General features: G+C 39.6%; 2 protein-coding genes across 2 annotated transcripts; one reads left to right on the top strand and one right to left on the bottom strand.

Annotated features, from left to right (window-relative positions):
- Positions 1–61: 61 nt before the first annotated feature.
- Positions 62–2,463, bottom strand: LOC129451681 (uncharacterized). The gene has a single exon (XM_055215051.2). It carries the CDS (start codon positions 2,461–2,463, stop codon positions 91–93), a length of 2,373 nt encoding a protein of 790 aa, XP_055071026.2. The 3' UTR covers positions 62–90.
- A 14,865-nt stretch (positions 2,464–17,328) lies between these two features.
- LOC141362971 (uncharacterized) lies at positions 17,329–19,295 on the top strand. The gene is made up of 3 exons (XM_073865296.1): positions 17,329–18,646; positions 18,813–18,976; positions 19,118–19,295. Exons 1-3 carry the CDS (start codon positions 17,411–17,413, stop codon positions 19,293–19,295), a joined length of 1,578 nt encoding a protein of 525 aa, XP_073721397.1. The 5' UTR covers positions 17,329–17,410.
- Positions 19,296–21,889: the final 2,594 nt, after the last annotated feature.

Below are 21,889 nucleotides of genomic sequence, written 5' to 3'. Positions count from 1 at the left end.
TGAATCATAACTCCCCACAAAGTTGAACACAGAAAGATTTGAGGTGTCTCCCCCCTCTCTCTTTCCTTTTTTTTTTTTTTTTTTTTTTTTTTATGCGACCCGACTATTCACTTCCAGAACCGAATGTGCCAGAGAAGGCTCTGTCACATCCAGACTATAGAAACGAGCAAAAGTGTGCGGAGAAGACCAGCTAGCTGCCGCACAAATTTCCTGAATAGAGATGCCTTTAAAAAGAGCCCAGGACGTAGCCATGCCTCTAGTAGAATGAGCTCGTAGTCCTTTAGGAGGCTCTATATTCGAATTATTATAACATAATACGACACCTTCCACTATCCAATGAGAAAGGCGTTGTCGGGAGATAGGTCTTCCTCTGTAAGACTCAGCCCATGAGACAAACAGCTGATTGCTCTGACGAAGCGTCTGTGTTCTCTGGACATACATATGCAGAGTACGGACAGGACATAAATTGTGCAACCTCTCCTCCTCTGGTGATGTAAAGGGTGGGGGATGAAAAGCCAGCAGGTCCACTGATTGAGCTGCACCAGCGTGATCGAACACTTTGGGTACAAATGCCGGGTTAGTTCTAAAAGAGACCCTCTGAACACCCGGAGCGAACATCATACATGACGGGTGAACTGATAAAGCGTGTAGTTCACTCACTCTCTTTGCTGTGGTGAGCGCCAGTAATACAGCCGTCTTTAGAGTTAACAATTTTAGGTCAATTAAATCGATAGGTTCAAACGGAGCTTTCGAAAGTGCGTTCAGAACCACGGACAGATCCCAGGGCGGAACCAGCGGCTTCGATACTGGGTGTAACCGACGTGCACCTCTCATAAACCGACAGACGAGAGGGTGCTGGCCAATGGTACCCGAGTTAAAACCCCTGTGACATGCCGATATAGCGGATAGATAAACCTTAATCGTAGAAAAAGCTCTACCCTTTTCTAGAAGTTCTTGTAAGAAACACAGTACATCCGAAACTGAACACAAGAAAGGAACTATATTCCTTTCTGCGCACCAGCTCTCGAACACCCTCCATTTGAGATCATATAACGAGCGCGTCGAGGCCGCCCTCGCGTTCTGAATGGTCTCAATTACTTTCGGAGGTAACCCAGCTATATTTAGATTCAACCTCTCACGGGCCAGGCCCAGAGAGTTAGTTTCTGAGGGGAGGGGTGAAATATTTCCCCCCGTGCTTGTGAGAGAAGATCTCTGCGCACTGGTAATGGCCACGGTTGGTCGTATAGTAGTTGCGCGATCTCCGCAATCCATAGTCTGCCCGGCCAGTGTGGTGCGATCAGAATCATTACATGCCTGCCTTCCCGAACTCTCCGTAGTGTCGGCTCGATCAGGCTCAACGGAGGGAACGCGTAAAGTAACACGTCTGGCCACTCGTGGGCTAGAGCATCCACACCCAGCGGTGCATCGTCGCCCACCAGAGAGAAGAACAGAGGGCATTGCGCGTTTTCGCGCGATGCGAAGAGATCTACGGCTGCCTGGCCGAATCTCTGCCACAACATGAGCGTCACCTGAGGGTGGAGTCTCCACTCCCCGTACAGGGGATTCCCTCTGGACAGTAAATCCGCTCCCCTGTTCATTATTCCTGGAACATGCGTCGCGCGTAATGACAAGAGGTTCCTGCTGCTCCATATAGTTAGTTCTTTCGCTAACGAGTGAAGCTGGCGAGACCGCACCCCCCCTTGTCGATTTATGTAGGCTATCACCGTTGTATTGTCTGTTCTGACTAATACATGATGATTTTTGAGAAAATGCACAAAATGTTTCAGGGCCAGTGACACTGTCAGTAGTTCTAGAAAATTTATGTGCTTCTCTCTCAGTGACGGAGACCACACTCCCCTCACTGTTCTGCCCTCGAACACTGCCCCCCAGCCCGTGAGAGATGCATCTGTCGTCACCACTTTTCTCATTAGAACCGGACCCAGAGGGCATCCTTTCCTGAGAAAAGACGGGGCTCTCCAATGACGGAGAGCGCTCATGCATTCTGGTGAGACGCGCACTCTGCGTCTGAGACGGCTCGTGGGGCGAATGCCTTGTGACGCTGTCCAGTTCTGAAAATCCCTCATTCTCAGCAGTCCTAGGGGAATCACTGACACTGTTGAGGCCATCAGGCCCAGTAGTCGAAGACATATCCCGCAAGAGACTGAACTCTCTCTTTGGAAGAGAGAGAGGCAGTGGTGAAACCTCTCGATGCGTTCTTCTGATAGGAACGCCCGAAACCTCACAGAATTCAACCTGAGACCCAAGTAGACTATTTCCTGTGAAGGAATTAGACAACTCTTCGCCCGGTTTATTCTGAAACCTAGACTTTCCAGATGTGTCACTAATGTGTGTGTGTCGCTCTCTGCTCGATGCTGTGACGGCGCGCAGATGAGCAGATCGTCTAGATACGACGAAACTCTGACTCCTCCGTTCCTTAACGGTGTCAGAGCCGCTTCCACACATTTGGTAAACACTCTGGGAGCTAAAGCCAGGCCGAACGGGATTTTCAGATATTCGTATGCTGTGTTTAGATAAGCGAACCTCAGATATTTCCTGTGTGCAGGAAAAATATCTATGTGAAAATATGCGTCCTGGAGGTCGACCGAGGTAAACCAGTCCCCCTGACGAATATTTTGACACAAAGTCTTGAGTGAAAGCATTTTGAATTTGTACTTTCTGAGGTGTTTGTTGAGGACCCGTAAATCTAAAATAGGACGGAGACCTCCCCCCCGCTTGGGAATCACAAAATAACGGGAGTAAAAGCCCATCTGGCTTTGCTCTGTTGGAATCGTTCTTATCACTCCTTTTTCTATTAAAGAGGATATTTCTTCCTCTAAAACCTGAGCTGCTTCCCCTTGGGCCACTGAAATTACCATTCCATTGAACACCGGAGGTTTTACAGCGAATTGTAGTCTGTAACCCCTGTCTATCGTGTTTAAAACCCAGGGATGAACTGCGCATGCGCGCCAATTCTCCACTCGAGCAGCGAGTGGGCCCTTCTCGGCTTCGCTCACTAGCGGTGCGGTGGCACCCTCTAGCGGCGAAGAGGGGGAATAACGCTCCGTTTGAGGAGTTATTTTCGTTATCGTTTGTGATTGTTTTATTTCTTTTTGATATATATTTTTCTTTATCCCACTCTGCGCCCTCAGCCCTTGGCCTGGATGCGACAGAGAAAACTTTATTTGTGATGGGATGATTGTGCACATTTGTCTTTCTTCCCTCGAAACAAACCTTGTAAGTGGAGGGAGAGACAAAACTTTGGGGGATGTCCGGGGAACATGGGCTGTTTCCCCGTGAACACTGGACTGTGAACTGCCCAAACACACATTTTCCACTCTTAACTTCCTTCTCCGTTTCCCCGCGGGAGGGAGAAAAGGATCGATTTGAAGGGATGGGACAGAGAAACCCTGAGTGCTGTCTCCAAACCCCTCTTGTTGCCCGATTGACTTCTCAGGTTGACCGCCTCTTCTTATTTCCCTGAGGAGGGGGCGGCCGGTGTTTAGCTGCCGCGGCTGCGAATGATTGTTTCGGTTTTACGAAACCGGGCTTAGCCTGAGGGCCGGCGCTTCCCGGTTGCTGTGGGGGGGGCGGACGGGAAGGCTGATAATCCGCATGACCTCCTCTGCCCGAAGGTCTGAAATTCGGACGGCTCGGATAATGCGGACGAGCTGTCGGTTTTCTGGGGAGACAGGTTTCGAATGCTTCTCCCTCCTTTTTCCTCAGGTCACATTGCTGACGCATCGCCGTAACCGTTGCGCCGAACATGGCCTTAGGATCAATCGGGGCATCCAAAAACTCCACTTTCTCTTTGTCCGAGAGGCCTGACAAACCTAGCCATAGCGATCTCTCTCCCACAACCGCTAAGCCCATGCTCCGACCGCAACTTTGAACTGCTCCGCGAGACGTGCGCAGGTTTAAGTCTGCGATGATGCATATCTCCTCCCAGAGCGCCGGGTTGGGAGAACCGGAGTCCAGCTGACGCCCCATCTCCTCCAGTAACTCCGTTTGATAAGCAGTAAGGAGGGACGTCGCGTTCAAAGCCCGCACGGCCAGAGCCGTCGATTTATAAATCTTCTGAAAAACAGAGGCGGCGAAGCGCTCTGTTTTCCCTGGCAGTGAAGCCCCGGATGAAGAAAGTGCCGCCCTGCGGCTCGGATGCAGGTGGTTAGCCACCGAAGGTTCCACCGGGGGAGGATCTGCCATCCCCAAATCCTCCATTCCCTGCACATCCAGTCTCGAGAAGCCCTTAACGGGTACTCGATGGGAAAACTTCATTTCAGCCACACACGCTGGGACGGCTGGAATAAACTGCCTCGCTGGGGGGAGACGTGACGGAAGTCTCTTTCCGTCGTACAAATCTCTTTCTGCTCCCTTACCCGCGGGTTGGGATGGCCAGTCGATAGACAGCTTAGTCGCGGCCCTGTGACAAACCTCAATAAGGTCTGTATCCGTCTGCACCGGGGAGGGTGAGCTCTCATCCTGTGCGCTCGGCGGACGCGATTGTACCGGGGGAAGAATAGCATCCTCCTCGTCGTCGTCCTCATCATCTAGGATGGACGACAACACTTCGTCCTCGTCGTCTTCCTCTCCCGCTAATGGATCCTCAAACAGCGGGGGAAGGACGGGTGAAACTTTCTCCATTATCTCACCCCAGGAGCTGGAGGTCTGTGGACAATCCATCGGTTCCTCTCTGGGTTGAGCAGAGAGGTATGGGTCCGACTTTCCCGCTACTGCGACGCGAAGTCTCCGCTCTCGGGTTTTGGTCGGGAACTTCTCGCAGTGAGGACAGCCCTCGGGGTTGGACATCGCTGCCTGAGCGTGTTTAGCACCCAAGCAGGAGATGCAGAGACTGTGTGAATCTTTTGCCGAAATCCACATACCACACGCGCACGGATGAGGAGGATGTTTTCCTCCGGGGCTCTCCGGCTCTTTTGCGGTGGCCATGATGTCTACACTCTCTTCGTATGATAGTCCACCACAACGTGATAACTAATACGGAGCTGTGTAGTAATCAAATAGCTTTTCCTACTTTTCGGTGCGTGGTAAGCGCGTCGAAAACTCGGAAAATAGAAAGCTAAAAGAAGAAAACTCGCCTTGACGCGTTAGTTCTCTAGTTCTAGGTATCAAGTCGCTCGACAAACTTCTTTAGAAATATTGCGTTTGGGACGTTACCTTGCGGCTCCGTCTGTAAACCGTTGAGCAATAGTTCCCAAAGTCTGCTGAGGACAGCTTCCGAAATCTTCACGGGGAAGAGAACGAGAATGACGAGATGGCAGGTAGCTGCGGTTTATATTCAGGGAGGCGGGACTCCCTGATCGCTGCAGCGATTGGTCTGCCACGTTTGGCAGACGTGGTGTTATTGGTGCTTCCGTGATCGGCCACGCCTGAGGCGGTCCCATAGTGAGATACCGAACGAAATGTTTGAAAGAGAACAACAAAAGCAGGATAATATAATGAACACTAAACTGTACAAGACTACACTATAACACTAAACAGGATCACACTAAACAATAAAACAGACAGAACACTAAATATACAATGAACTTGACTAGACTCAACTGACAGAGTACTCACGGGTATAGAAACAATGCACAAGCACAGGACAACAAACACAAGGATCTTAAATAGAGGACAACTAATGAGGGCAGTGACAGGAATTAAACAATGAAGATGAGGATAACAAGGGAGCGGGGTGAAAGACACAGGAAACACGTGGTCTAGTAAACCAATACTGAGACCACGTGAACCCACACAAAACATGGGTCTGTCATGATCCTGCCACAAGACTAGATTAAACAAAGGACAAGATGGCAGAACCATGACAGTGTAAGCATGATGAAAAGTCAAGTTGGACAGTGGGATGGTAATGCAAGGCTGGTTTACAATCCAGCCCACATCAGTGAATGGTGATGTCTAAACAAATAAATCAAATTAGTAAAGTATTATGCCACAATATATATATTACACAAACAAACTGCTTCGCTGGAGTGACATGATGTAATTTTAGTTTTTCAGATCTGGTTGGCCTAAAGGGGCAGTGGTACCGGCTGCAATTCTTTTTGATGAAATGAAATGAAAGATGAAAGATTCATGACCAAGTTAAGTTAGTACTCTAGATTAACTTTGCAACATACTATAAACACACAAACAAATAAATATTTGAATTAAAATGCATAAAATAAATTAAAAATAATAATGAAAAGAATAAAGCCTAATTACAACAATTCTAAAAATTAAATGACGCAACTATGCCCACCAAAACAAAACACATAAAATTATATTAGTCTACTTAGATGTATGGTAGTGATCTTTCAAAGCACCGCTTCATGAGACTTTGAAACTTTACAAATCTTTTGTTTCGGATCAATTGGTTTGGAGTGTGTTTCAAAGTCACGTGATTTTAGCAAACGAGGCTTCATTACGTCATAACTGTTTTGAAACGTTTTCTTTTATTGCATTACTGTAAAATATCCCCTTGTTGTTGTTAATTTAATTTTTCTTTTTGTTTTGATCCATTGACATTTTGAATGTAAAATAAGCACATTGTAATCCTCTTGTATGTATGCAATGTTCTTGGTAAAAAAAATGGAATGGAAAAAAAATCTGATGGTTCACCACAGGGGGATTACAAATGCCCAGTGTCTAATATGGATAGGTAAACTCGCATCAGTTTTATTATGCAAGTTCATAAAACATGCATCCTTCTGACTAATAACATTACCATTTTGTTTACTTTTTGTTTATAGACAGATTTAATGACAAAAATTTGCATAATTAAAAGGGGAGTTAGTTTTAATGATCTGTTTGCTCTAAATAAAACTAAAAACTCGTAAAACACGTTTTATTATGTCTTAATTAAGTTAAATAATAAAAATCTTGCTATTATTTGGTCAAAAAGTGTAAAATGTTTGGACAGATCTGCTTTTACACTATTTTGGCCAACAGGTGTCACCAGCGTGTATGGTGTTTCGATCTGTTCGAAAAACTAACATTTTTGAAGCAGTGGTGTGGTAAAGAAATTGCAGGTGTCTTTACACTGAGATAGTGGATGTTTCTCAAAGGCAAGGTCAAGCCCTAGGCTGTTTCTTTCCTAGTACAGTCCTGACAATTCAAGGTCCTCATATTTTACAAGACATGTCAAGATGTCAAATAAATCTTTGGTGTCCCCAGAGTACATATGTGAAGCTCATATTAGCTCAAAATATCATATAGATAATTTATTATAACATGTTAAAATTGACACTTTGTATGTGTGAGAAAAAAATTTGCTGTTTTGGGTGTGTTCTTTAAAATGCAAATGAGCTGTTCTCTTCGCTAAATGACAGTGCCATGGTTGGATATTGCAGATTAAAGGGTGGTATTATTATAATAAGATCCCCTTCTGACATCACAAGGGGAGACAGATTTCAATGAGCTATGTTACTGGATTGATCTTTATTACATTTTCTAAGTTGATTAAAGCACTTGGGACCCAATTATAAACATTAAAAAAGACAGATTTTTATGATATATCCCCTTTAGCGCTAGAATGAGATGGTCTAATAAGTGTCCATGGCAACATCGTATCGGTTCCCGCACCTATGGTACTGTTATAAAAACTTTAAAGTGAAAAGTTGTAGATAATGCAGTGTATCAAAAGTTATTACAACTATCCACTACTCCAGTACTGTGAATGAGAGTCATATGATACCGTTTGTGGTCTCCCACTTCTATACAGAATGTGTTTAGCATTGTGACTAATGTACAAAAAATCAAGGAAAACATAAATGTCTTTAAAACATGTTTTTTCTTACATTTCGTACGAAATTGGGTGACAAAAGTGTAAATTTGAATCTTGCAATGTTTTTGAATGTGCACAAAGGATTGTGGGTGATTTTGTGGGTAGGAAGGAGTTCATGCATCCTCCAAAAGTGGCCGGATGAAGGGAAAAGAGGCTGCCTTTGAAGCATCCTTCAGATTGAGATGTCCTTTGACAATACGTGATGACAAAGTATGTTGTTTTAGGAAACTTATATGTGTGTTGTTTGGTAAAAGCCATTGTTCACATGTGGTTTTCTACAGAAACAACACACGCAAGGCTGGCATATTTGTAACCTATTGTTGTGATGTTAACTTTATTTTGACACTATGAGTATGTGCATCGCACAGACAATACTTTTCATGATAAATTCTTATTTCATAACAGATTTCCACTTGCAAACATGAAGTGTGTGGAGATCTGTTAGCAGACCACAGGTGTAGATATCAGATGAAGATTAAGAGAGGTCTAGACTACATTGTAAATACATAAAACCTTTAAATAGACCTGCATTTAAATATAGGTCACATTTACACATTTGTAGATAGATAAGTAAATAATTGCTGACTAGGATTTTCACAGTATACTGTATATTGTCAGATATCATTTGATTTCTTTTATGTGTACTCATTCAGGTCTCTATTTCTGTGTGTGTTTGGTGTTGAAGTGAAGTCAGTGTCAGTGATGGAGGGAGATTCTCTTACTCTACATACTGATGTACAAATACAAATTAAAGATGAGATGGAGTGGATGTTTGGTGTTCAGAGTCCAGATGAGATTATAGCTGAATATAATAAAGAAGCAAACACAACATCATTTAATGATGAAAGATTCAAGAATCATTTATATCTGAATCATCAGACTGGAGATCTCATCATCACAAACATCACAAACAAACTAAATTATTATTTATATGTTTAATTGTAACAATGTCACAGTTCAGGTTTTTATGACGTATGCATGTACAGTATGTGTTTATCATCACATGAAGTGAATGCTTTAGTGAATCTGGTAAATGTTTAGTAGATCTTATAATAACTAAAATACATTAGCTGTAGAAATAAATACAGAAGTACATAAGCAGAAAAATTTGACTAAAAGAAGTCCTGATGTGTTTTTATCATGAAGACTGAGGGGTGGTTTCCCGGACAGGGATTAGCCAGCAGGACTAGGCCTTGGTTTAATTATGAAATATAACTAGTTTTAACAAACATGCCTTACTAAAAACATTACTTGTGTGCATTTTCAGGCAAAACAAAGGGCACTGATGTATTTTAAGATATGTCAGTGCAAGATGTTTTCAGTTTGGACAGCTCTTACATTTATTGTAGTCTAGGACTAGTCTAATCCCTGTCCGGGAAACCGCCACTATATGTGTTAACTAGGTTAAAGTGAAACCCACTGTGGTCTAATCACACATGTGGTCTGATCTGTCCAGTGGAAAAACACTTCATGTGTCTGTGGTTTGTTTTCTGGTGTAAAGTTAATTCTGTTCCACTCATCTTTATTTCTACTCAAAACTCATTTAATGAGAAATAAATCTGTCAATCCATCAATAGTGGTGTCACAGGAGTATCACGGGTCAGAGGTCAAAGATGATTCTCACCTATAAGTATAATACACAGTATAATCTGATGATATTTTTGTAGAAAGGTCATAAAAAAGTATTTGAGATTTTTTTATGTGGATTAAACCTTTCACCTTTCACATTACCTCCAGATTAAACACCCTTATGGCTATACCATAAATATTTCTGCTACACTCTGTTGTGGTGTCGTCTTATATTCCTGAGCTACATCAGACTGTGATGTTATATTAGTGTCAGTGATCAAAGCTATCAACATGAATTTTATCTCTATTATCTCTGTTTTTGTAATTTAGCTCTTGTGGTTGCTTCTTAAACTTGAGTTAGCTTATATCTTTTATTTGAAAAAGTTGCATATATTTCAGGTTCTTTTTTCTGTAAGGTCAGTAATGTTTGTATTTGTGTCTTCAGCTGTATTTGGTGATGAAGTGAAGTCGGTGATGGAGGAAGATTCTGTTACTCTTCATACTAATCTTACTGAACTACAGGAGGACGATGTGATGGAGTGGATGTTTGGTGTTGAGAGTCCAGATGAGATTATAGCTGAATATAACAAAGAAGCAAACACAACATCATTTAATGATGAAAGATTCAAGAATCATTTAGATGTGAATCATCAGACTGGAGATCTCATCATCACAAACATCACAAACAAACACACTGGACTTTATAAAGTAGAGATCAACAGACAACCTTCTGTCATCTTCAGACACTTCAGTGTTACTGTTTATGGTAAGCTAAGATTTACAACCAAATTTGGAGCATCACAGTTAAATGTCACTCACTGATTTAATATTCAATATTTAAGATATCAAGATTATACTGCCACTGGACGAATCTTTATATTTTGTAAGATGAGTTTATGTAGAAATATAGTAAATCACAAAAAAAATGACTTTAACAGGGATTTAACAGAATGGGTCAAATATCATCCAACTGGCAAATTGATGTTGAAACAACATCTTTTGCACGTCCAACTTTGGTTGTGCGAAGGTGCAGACTGTGATGCCAGACGAAGTCTTTTTTAACAGCTACAGAATGTCCAGTAGCCTATTGACGTTCACTGTACATCTGTATAAGGGCTTCCACCTAATGTTTACTGGGATATAATGAGTGGAGAAAAAGTGTGACATTGTCTTCTGAGTGTTAAGAGACAAACACACAGATCACAATAAACTTTAGTGTCAGATTTTAATAAGAAATATTATGCCAGCAAATTGTTGCTTTACTTTGACTGTTTTTCAGCTCATCTGCCCGTTCCTGTCATCTTCATAGACACTACACAGTGTTCAAAATGTTCATTATTGTGTTCAGTGTTGAATGTGAGAGATGTGAGTCTGTCCTAGTATAAAGGAAACAGTTTATTGTCCAGCATCAGTGTGTCTGATCTCAACATCAGACTCTCTCTATCTCTGGAGGTTGAATATCAGGATACAAACACATAAACTCAACATCTCAACATTACTCAACTCTGTCAGATGTGTTCAGGTGACTTCAGTCTATGTTTACAGTTTTTTTGTCTTTATTTTGCTATTCAGCTGTAAAAAGTAAAAAAAAAATTATTTTCTTTCAGGTGATGTCTGCTGCTGTTGTGGTTTTTCTGAAGTTGTGATTCGATTGGTCGTCTCTGCTCTGGTGGGCGTGGCTGCTGTTGTTGTTCTAGTTTATGACATCAGATCCTGATGAGATTTACCATCAGGATCTTACAGAGTTATTATAAAAGAATAAAGATGACATGTTTAAAAAGATTATTCCAGGTTGTTTTCCCCTCTTATTACAGCGGTTTTCCACATTGAGTTTAAGTCCCAGACTAAAATGTTTGTTTAATCTCTTAATTGATAACAACTTGCATTAACAGATCTTAAATATCGATGCCACTATTTTGTCTTAAGATACACACCAGTAATGATTTAGTAAGGTGGGTTTGATAAAACTACACTGTAAAAGTAAAAAATGACTTCAATTGGTAAAACTAAAGTGAAATTTTAAGTTGAATTTTTTTAGGTGTCGCCAATTTAAGTATTTTTTTAAATTAATCCAACTTTTTACTTTTTACATTGTAATTAAATAACACTGTAATATTTTCTCTTACATTATTTTCTTATTTCTATGTAAAGCACTTTGAATGACCTCTGTGAATGAAATGTGCTATACAAATAAACTTGCCTTGCCTAAAGCTAATTTCTTTCCTCAAGCAGACTTAACAAACATTCAAGGGGGGCACAAGATGACATAAAAATATTATATCTAAAACAGCTACAGTCAAGTTATTTCAAATAACAACAAACATACATCTATCTAGTTATGTCAAGCCCTAGAAAATTCATAAAGTCATAAAGATTGAGATAAACTGATGAAGAATGAATATGACACATGCAGGTCACATCTCACAGAGTCAAAGTGAAACCTGTTGTGGTTTCATCAGTTGGGTGGTTTGATCTGTCGAATGGACAAATAGTTCATCTATTAATGTGTGTCTGTGGTTGACTTGTGAGTTTGTTTTGTTCCACACATCATCATCTTCATTATATGCACTTTACTCAAAACTCATTTACTGAGAAATTAAACACTGCTTAAACATATTTTATAACAATAAATTACGTATCAGGTCAAAGATCTCAATATTTATTTCTTATACAGGGTAAATTCTGTGTTCTCCACATGAATATATATCTCTCTGTGATCTTACTGTATGCCATTAAATGTCTCATTTGTGTTGTTTAATTTATCTAACAGTTTCTTATTAAATTCTTTAATTATCAAGTTTGGTGTTGCAGTCACATTGTGTTTTCAGGATTCACACAGAGCAGGAGAGATCAAGCGAGTTCATGTGTGCGCGTTCACGCAAGCTTTTGCAGTAGGTGGGGTTAAACACATTTACGGATATTTTCGGTCACATTACAAACTGTGTTTAGTTCTTGACACACATTGCTGCAGAATATGATTGCTGTAATAGTTTTACTGAATTTATGTTTGTGCTATTTAGATGGTAAGTGAATGTTTTTAAATTTCTTTAGACATTCTTGCAGTATGACACTTTTGATTTTACTCACATGATTTGCAATGTCTACATTCACCGATACATTTCAATTCAATTTATTATTCTAATGTTGATTAGTTTTTAGTGATAGACTATGTGGTAGTTAGAAAACTATAATTATTGTTTTAATAACCCTTTTGGCTTCTCTAATGTCAGTAATGTTTGTGTTTGTGTTGTTCAGGTATGTTTGGTGATGAAGTGAAGTCAGTGTCAGTGATGGAGGGAGATTCTGTTACTCTACACACTTATATTACTGAAATAATGAAAGATGATGAGATCGAGTGGATGTTTGGTGTTCAGAGTGCAGATAAGATCATAGCTCAATTCATCAGAGAAGACAAAACAACATCATTTAATGATGAAAGATTCAAGAATCATTTAAATCTGAATCATCAGACTGGAGATCTCATCATCACAAACATCACAAACAAACACACTGGACTTTATAGAGTAAAGATCACCAGACAACCTTCTGTCATCTTCAGACACTTCAATCTTACTGTTTATGGTAAGATGTGAAATTAAGATGTTTTCTTTTTGTGCCAATTATCATAATATTTATTAATGCATTTGTTTTGTTGTTAATTTACTTCTTAAATGCTTTTCAGCTTGTCTGCCCATTCCTGTCATCAGCAGTAACTCATCACAGTGTTCTTCATCATCATCAAGATGTGTGGTGTTGTGTTCAGTGTTGAATGTGAGAGATGTGAGTCTGTCCTGGTATAAAGGAAACAGTTTATTGTCCATCATCAGTGTGTCTGATCTCAACATCAGACTCTCTCTATCTCTGGAGGTTGAATATCAGGATACAAACACATACAGATGTGTACTCAACAATACCATCACAAAACAAACTCAACATCTCAACATCAAGAATCTCTGTCAGACGTGTTCAGGTGAGTCTAATATGTGTTAATTATATAACTGATTTTTAAGATAAGCTTTAAATAAGTTTACATCTGCTAACATTGTATGTCACATGACAAATCAAAGTCCATTACAAGTGACCATTGTGGTAATTTCGGATATTAAAATAATGCTAACCTTATTTAAACAACATAAGATCAACAACACCCTAATGTACATAATGTTATTAAATGATTATGCCAGTATAGAAAGATGATTTATTAAAACCCTTACGAAAAAGAAGTACACTTCAAGTTCATTTTATTAAGCATACTTAAAGTATACTTAAAACTATACTTCAAGATTACTTATGTAGTAAGTGTACTAACATTTATGTTCTAGCAGTAAACTTGTAAGTGTACTGTTTGAATACCGCTTGGGACTAAATTGGCCCACTTTTAGTATATAAAAGTATACTTCTAAGTGTACTATAAGTGTAAGAGTAGTCAACTTTAAGTTTACAACTAGTAAACAATTAGTTCTTCATTTGTACTGCAAGTGAACTCATTTACTATACTAGTATTTGTGTATACTTATACTTCATGCAAATGTTCTGTTAGTGTACTCTTAGTAAACTAGTCGGTTTTTAATTTTGTGCTGCAGGTATACTTCCAAGTGTTCTTTAATATACTTTTAGTTAACTAGTAGTTTACTGGTCATATACTGAAAGTGTACATGCAAGTGTTCTGTTAGTGTACTCTTAGTAAACTAGTAGGTTACTTATTGTGTGCTGCAGGTATACTTCCAAGTGTTCTTTAATATACTTTTAGTTAATTAGTAGTTTACTAGTACTGAAAGTGTACATCCAAGTGTTCCGTTAGTCTGTTCTGTTAGACACTGTAGAAAAAGGAATGGAATAATTTACAAATCTCATAAACTTAATATTTTATTCACAATAGAATATAGATAACACATCAAATGTTGAAAGTGAGTATATAATATATAAATAATATATTTATAATTTTTTTATTTATTATTTTTGTTTGATTAGCTTACTGATAGCATACGAAAGATTTAGCTTCAAATTGAAAGTACAATTAAAAGGTAAATGTCAAGTATAAAAATTAATACACAGGAACATTGTATTGTACTTTAAGTGCAATATATATATTTATACAACAGTTCTTTCTGGTTCTCGAATCTGATTGGCTAAGAGCTATGCGATATTGTGCTGATAACAGCACTGTAACCGCTTCACCTTTCGTATCATTCCGCCACCTAGTGAATGGAGGTCCTAAGCAGGCTCATCTCTGAATGGAAAAACACAGACGCCCTGATCCATTACACATATACGCAAGGTATACAGTAGGTGGCAGTAATACTCCCAAGGAGTGAGCAGCCATTAAACGAAAAGAAGAAGAAGCAGCAGACGCCCTGTTTTGAATCACTCTCCGTGTGTCTCATTATTTTACTAGCTCATAAATCAGTCTGTGAATCCCCAATCGGAAGTTATTATTCCGTCAAAGATCAGCGCTCTTGGATGTTACGTTAAAGTTAATGGGAGAAATGTCTTGTCACATCGTGTGGACGCTTAACACTTGGAAAGAGGAATATAAACACTCGTTTTTTTCAGGACCTATTATCTCTCATCAGAACGTGAAAACACCGTGGAACTGCAGGTAAGCACCGCAGCTTTTAAATGTGGACATTGATCATTTACTTTATCGTGACGTGACTATTAAAACATGTTATGAGATATTGCCACTGGTCGCCATATTTATAAGCAGCATGCAAAAACATCTCTCTGACACTTATAAAAAAAAACGTTTTATATAGTACTGACAAGAACAAAGTCTAATAATAATAATCGAGTGCTCGTATCGCGTTAAGAATAAATGAGAAAGCAATAGTAACATTATACAAGTATAATTTTATTAACTTTTACCTCGCGCCAAAACAATAACAACACAAAAGACACTAAATATGAATTAAAAAACAAGTAATAGTTTGATCATGACACCAAATACTGCTGATTTGATCTCATTTTGACGATCATAAACAAACAAGGCCAACATGAGAGCCAGGGTATTTCTGTCAGAGATGTAGCCCAGAGAGGGCGGTGGTCAGCGGGGCGAGTGAACACTGACGTCCGCTCATGCTTTGGTTCTCATTCGTACCGAATCTCACTAAGCAAACGTTCAAACAGGCGCTATCTTTACTAATCGACTGCAGATTTAAATATAATACATATACATTCTCGACTGAACTAATCTTAAAACTACACTTTGTGACCAAGAAACGGTAATATAAAGAAACGGCTTTTCCGTCCATTGAGTTGTTATGAGCTTCAAAGCAGCCGAAAGTTTTACCTGTCATTCTGGCCGCCCTCAAATCCGTGGCGGAAGAAGTAGTTCTCAAACAAAGAGGCTTTTAAAATAACTCCGTTGTTGTTTTCTAGTTTTCGTTTTTCAAACGTGTGCCGTCAACTGTTGTATAAAAGCAATATCGCTCTCGGAGTCGTGTGATATAGCTCTATATCATCACGGCTGTGATTGCCTCTGGCACTCGGCCTGCGGCCTCGTGCCTCTGGCCTAATCACAGCCGTGATGATATAGAGCTATATCACACTCCTACTCGAGCGATATTGCTTATATATATATATATATATATATATATATATATATATATATATATATATATATATATATATATATATATATATATATATATATATATATGAAGAGTTTGGTTCCAAAACGCAATAAACGCCATTTTTGAAAAAAATGAGTTACTGCCAAAATCAGCATTATATCAGGTCAGTAGTTAAAAGTAAATTCTTAATTTTACGCAAAATCCAATATCCGCCGTGTTATTCTGTCATCTTTTCTCCCTTTTTTCCCAAAATGCGATAAACGCCACTCCCCCTTTTTTACAGAACGCAATAAATCCTACAGCGCACCATTCACGCAATGTAAACAAACATGGCGGCGCGCTGATTACATGGAGTCCTAGTTTTCCTCATCTACTTTGTACTTCGTGATCAACAAACAAAACAAAATAATACTTTAATTGCATTGATAAACCTGTGATGGTTTTCTGTGATGGGAAAGAAACGTAAGCCATCAACATCTAATAATTTCCCTGAGAGGCACTCGGGAGACGGGTGCTTGTTCTCCCGACAGCATCAAGCTTCTCATGCTAACACATTGACCCCAGAGGATCTTATGAAAAACTTTCCATAATTTTACTCAAAGTCAACGAAAATCGAGCAGGACCAAAAACATTTTACAGCTGATCTCTGTGAAAGACGTTAAGCGACGACGTCAAGTAACCGCAATGACAGGGTTCTTAATATGACAAAGTAAGTGTTTTGATTAATAACATTAATGTTTATATTTTTAATTAGTGTGTAAAACTAGTCAACTAAATGAATATAACATGGCAAAGATGAATGCACATTTATATAGGCTATTGATTCAATAGATTTATAGCATTTTGAATAAAAACTTGTCATGGATTTATTGCATTTTGTGGAAAAAATAATCCGTTTTTATAATAAATCTTTGAAAATCAAGTTATGGATTTGAATTTTTTATGTTTTTATAACCTAAAGATGCTGTGTGAAAGTTTGTAACAGAAAATAGTTGTTTTCATCTTGTCACTTTCTTGGTATAGAAAACACGTTTTTACCAAAATTTGTCAAAATGGATTTATTGCGTTTTGGAACCAAACTCTTCATATATATATATATATTGTGACATCATGAGAGGGCGTGTTCTAGAGGGCAGATACATTGCCCTCAGATGGCTGAAGCAAGATGGCGTCTGTTAAAGACTACAACTCCCAGACTGCCTGAGAGTACAGCTGCAGCTAATGAGACCAGCGGCAGTCCCTAATAGGGGGTATGAGAAACTGTTGAGTGTGTGTTTGGTTTGGAGAAGGACATGTACCTTTGTGAATTAAGTTACTTTATAGCTGAAGAGATTTAAGTTGAAAACCCTTTTTGTTCATTATTAAACACACCTGCATATTGAAGAGACCGTTGAAGTTGTGTTTTCTTGGAACTGACACAAGCTAAAAGATCCTTAACCTCTCATGCTGTCACATATGGTGGAGAATGCGGGCACTTGGATGACTGCAGATGTTCCAGAGTGATGTGGAGGACCTAACAAGCCTGTTTTCTAAGCTAAGTACACAGTCAATTGATTGTAAAATGGAAGAGTTACTGAAATCAATGATAGAGAGTAATAAAGTGCAGCAGCAAATTCAAGCTGGCTTGCTGGAGGAACAAAGGCGGGCCAATAACCTTAAAATTAAAGAACTGGAAATGAAGCAAGCCCAAGATGTTAGCAGAATACGGGCTAGTGACTTTATTCCTAAAATGGGAGAGTGTGATGATGTTGAAGCGTACTTGCATGCTTTTGAGACAACTGCCTTTAGAGAAAAATGGCCAAAAGATCAATGGGCAAAAATATTGGCACCGTTTTTGTCTGGAGAATCACAGAAGGCCTTCCTAGATCTAGACCCAACTTGGGCCAATAATTATGACTCCTTGAAGAAAGAAATGTTAAGTCGCAGTGGTCTTACAGAATTTGGGAGGGCCCAGAGGTACCATGCATGGTGCTTCAAGAAAGAACAGCCACCGCGTACACAGATGCATGAATTAATGCGTTTGGCTAAGAAATGGTTAGAGCCTGGTAGGCACTCTGCAACAGAAGTGGTCGATTCCTTGGTGATGGACAGATTTTTAAGAGCCCTACCCATTGAAGCTAAACGATTTGTTTGTCTGAATAACCCAAGTTCACCTCAAGAATTGATAGAAGAAGTTGAACGATACCAAGCCAGTGCAGAAATGCTGAACTCACGGTCTCCAACCAGTGCACAGCCCCAACAAAAGTTTTTCCAGAGAACCTCTACTCCCAGATGGCCTAGCCCACAGGGGAAAAGGTCCAGCCAACAAGATTTGCCAGTCGAAAGCCCATTGTATAAACCAAGAACCTGTTACAAGTGTGGGGAAGTAGGACACATTTCATGGCAATGCAACCAGACAGATGAGCCTATGCCGACGGCTGAGTCTTCAAGTGGCTTGAAAAATAACCTTTTTGCTGCCTTGTTGGGCAACTCTGTGTTCCAAGCAATGACATGCCCTGTATCAGTAAATAGTCAAGACGTAGAGGCATTACTAGACTCTGGAAGCATGATTACACTGGTGCACCATTCCTTGGTCAATCCAAAGCAAGTCTCATTAGAAAACCCAATTCCAGTTTCGTGTGTGCATGGTGACACTTGTACATATCCCACATCTGCAGTAACATTAGTCACGACTAGAGGGAAGTATGAAATTCGAGCTGGGGTGGTGGGATCCCTGCCGGTACAGGTATTAATTGGACGAGATTGTCCTGTGTTTCACATGTTGTGGCAAGATGTACAAGCAAGGAGAACAAGAGAAACACAGCGACCCAGGGGTAAAAACAGACAAAATATGTTAGATTATGCAAGTCAAAATGTCCAAACTCTAACACACCATTGCCTTCCTGGTGCAGACTGATGCCTCTGAGGTGGGTCTAGGAGCAGTCCTTTCTCAAACCCATGAAGGCGAGGAACATCCTGTGCTCTACATCAGTAGGAAACTGGCAAAGCATGAGAAAAATTATGCCACAATTGAGAAAGAGTGCTTAGCTATTAAATGGGCATTAGAGGCACTCAAGTACTATCTATTGGGGAGGAAATTTGTATTAATGACAGACCATGCACCATTACAATGGATGGCCCGGAATAAGGAGAGCAATGGCAGAATAACTAGATGGTTTTTAAGTCTGCAAGCCTTTAACTTCTCTGTTGTCCACAGGCCTGGACGATGCCATGGAAATGCTGATGCCCTCTCTCGCAAGGATGCCCTCTTCACAGTGGCCTGCCAACCAGGAGCCTCAGAGCAGTGGAGGGGGGTATGTGACATCATGAGAGGGCGTGTTCTAGAGGGCAGATACATTGCCCTCAGATGGCTGAAGCAAGATGGCGTCTGTTAAAGACTACAACTCCCAGGCTGAATCCCAAACCGCCTACTTCCATACTATGTAGTACGCAAAGTAGCGCTTTTTACATACTATATAGTATGGAAGTAGGCGGTTTGGGATTCAGCCCCAGACTGCCTGAGAGTACAGCTGCAGCTAATGAGACCAGCGGCAGTCCCTAATAGGGGGTATATGAAACTGTTGAGTGTGTGTTTGGTTTGGAGAAGGACATGTACCTTTGTGAATTAAGGAAGACTAAGTTACTTTATAGCTGAAGAGATTTAAGTTGAAAACCCTTTTTGTTAATTATTAAACACACCTGCATATTGAAGAGACCGTTAAAGTGGTGTTTTCTTGGAACTGACACAAGCTAAAAGATCCTTAACCTCTCATGCTGTCACAATATATATATAGTATGATGTTAAGTTCACTTAAAGTAAAGTTGAGTAGTAAACTACTAGTTAACTAAAAGTATAGTAAAAGAATACTTGCAAGTATACCTGCAGCACACAATTAGTAACTTACTAGTTTACTGAGAGTACACTAACAGAACACTTGCATGTACACTTTCAGTATGAGTACACTAGTTAACTATATAATTAAGCAATATCGCTCGAGTAGGAGTGTGATATAGCTCTGAGAGCGATATTGCTTTTAATTATATAGTGATATTTGCTTTTTAATTCGACGGCACACGTTTGAAAAACGAAAACTAGAAAACAACAACGGAGTTATTTTAAAAGCCTCTTTGTTTGAGAACTACTTCTTCCGCCACGGATTTGAGGGCGGCCAGAATGACAGGTAAAACTTTCGGCTGCTTTGAAGCTCATAACAACTCAATGGACGGAAAAGCTGTTACTTTATATTACCGTTTCTTGGTCACAAAGTGTAGTTTTAAGATTAGTTCAGTCGAGAATGTATATGTATTATATTTAAATCTGCAGTCGATTAGTAAAGATAGCGCCTGTTTGAACGTTTGCTTAGTGAGATTCGGTACGAATGAGAACCAAAGCATGAGCGGACATCAGTGTTCACTCGCCCCGCTGACCACCGCCCTCTCTGGGCTACATCTCTGACAGAAATACCCTGGCTCTCATGTTGGCCTTGTTTGTTTATGATCGTCAAAATGAGATCAAATCAGCAGTATTTGGTGTCATGATCAAACTATTACTTGTTTTTTAATTCATATTTAGTGTCTTTTGTGTTGTTATTGTTTTGGCGCGAGGTAAAAGTTAATAAAACTACTTGTATAACGTTACTATTGCGTTCTCATTTATTCTTAACGTGATACGAGCACTCGTTTATTATTATTAAACTTTGTTCTTGTCAGTACTATATAAAACGGTTTTTTATAAGTGTCAGAGAGATGTTTTTGCATGCTGCTTATAAATATACCAGTGGCGATATCTCATAACATGTTTTAATAGTCAGGTCACGATAAAGTAAATGATCAATGTCCACATTTAAAAGCTGCGGTGCTTACCTGCAGTTTCACGGTGTTTTCGCGTTCTGATAAGAAATATAGCTCCAGAAAAAAGTGTTTATATTCCTCTTTCCAAGTGTTAATAATCCTCACGATGTGACAAGACATTTCTCCCATTAACTGTAACGTAACATCCAAAAGCGCTGATCTTTGAAGGAATAATAACTTCTGATTGGGGATTCACAGACTGATTTATGAGGTTGTAAACTAATGAGACACACACACGGAGAGAGTGATTCAAACAGGGCGTCTGTGTTTTTCCATTCAGATATGAGCCTGCTTAGGACCTCCATTCACTAGGTGGCGGAATGATACGAAAGGTGAAGCGGTTACAGTGCCGATATCAGTACAGTATCGCATAGGTCTTAGCCAATCAGATTCGAGAACCAGAAAGAACTGTTGTATAATACAAAATAAGGACCTCCGCACCATAACAAATATAGAACACAAACCATTTATACAATTTACAAACCATTTATTTCAGAACAACAGAACATTTTTGTTAAAATTAATGGGAAAAAAATACTTACCATTTTCTGCATTACAGATGTGAAGCATCTGATCCCATGTGCTGTTGTGGTATCTCTGATGATTGTAGCTGCAGTTCTGATATTTTGGATCTACAGGAAACACAAAAACACAAAGCCAGGTGGTAAATATTTTAATGTATATTAAAATATAGCCTACGTATATAAAGTGTGTGTTTGTGTGTACAGTGCCTTGCAAAAATGTTCACACCCAATTAACTTTTCCACATTACAACCACAAACAAAAATTGTACTGTATTTTATTGGAATTTTATATGATAGAACAACATATAATTGTGAAGTTAAAGTAACATGATAAATGGTGTACAAACTTTTTAACAAAAAAGTATGATGTGCATTTGTATTCAGCACCTTTACTTTGATACTCCTAACCAAAATCCAGTGGTCCACTGGTATGAACTTTAATCTCAGTATACATAGGCCTACAGCTGTTCTGTGAATCCTTTATAACAGGGCTATTTAAATCTTACCCTGGAGCAGTGGCAGTTCTAGACAAATTTTACTAGGGGGGCCAAGGAGAGGCCAGTGTTTTACCAGAGGGGCACATAAAAAAACGGCAAGAAATTATATTTAAAGAT

The sequence above is a fragment of the Misgurnus anguillicaudatus genome, unplaced genomic scaffold (assembly GCF_027580225.2).
Source record: "Misgurnus anguillicaudatus unplaced genomic scaffold, ASM2758022v2 HiC_scaffold_31, whole genome shotgun sequence".
NCBI lineage: Eukaryota > Metazoa > Chordata > Actinopteri > Cypriniformes > Cobitidae > Misgurnus > Misgurnus anguillicaudatus.
The sequence above is the reverse complement of the archived record's forward strand: the minus strand, read 5'-3'. Positions and strand labels throughout refer to the sequence as shown.

Coding starts and splice junctions, on each gene's coding strand:
- LOC129451681 (XM_055215051.2), bottom strand. CDS start 2,463: ATGTGTGGAAGCGGCTCTGACACCGTTAAGGAACGGAGGAGTCAGAGT.
- LOC141362971 (XM_073865296.1), top strand. CDS start 17,411: ATGTTCCAGAGTGATGTGGAGGACCTAACAAGCCTGTTTTCTAAGCTA. Junction 18,647..18,812: donor TGGGATCCCTGCCGGTACAG/GTATTAATTGGA, acceptor TTCCTGGTGCAG/ACTGATGCCTCTGAGGTGGG. Junction 18,977..19,117: donor TGGGCATTAGAGGCACTCAA/GTACTATCTATT, acceptor TGTTGTCCACAG/GCCTGGACGATGCCATGGAA.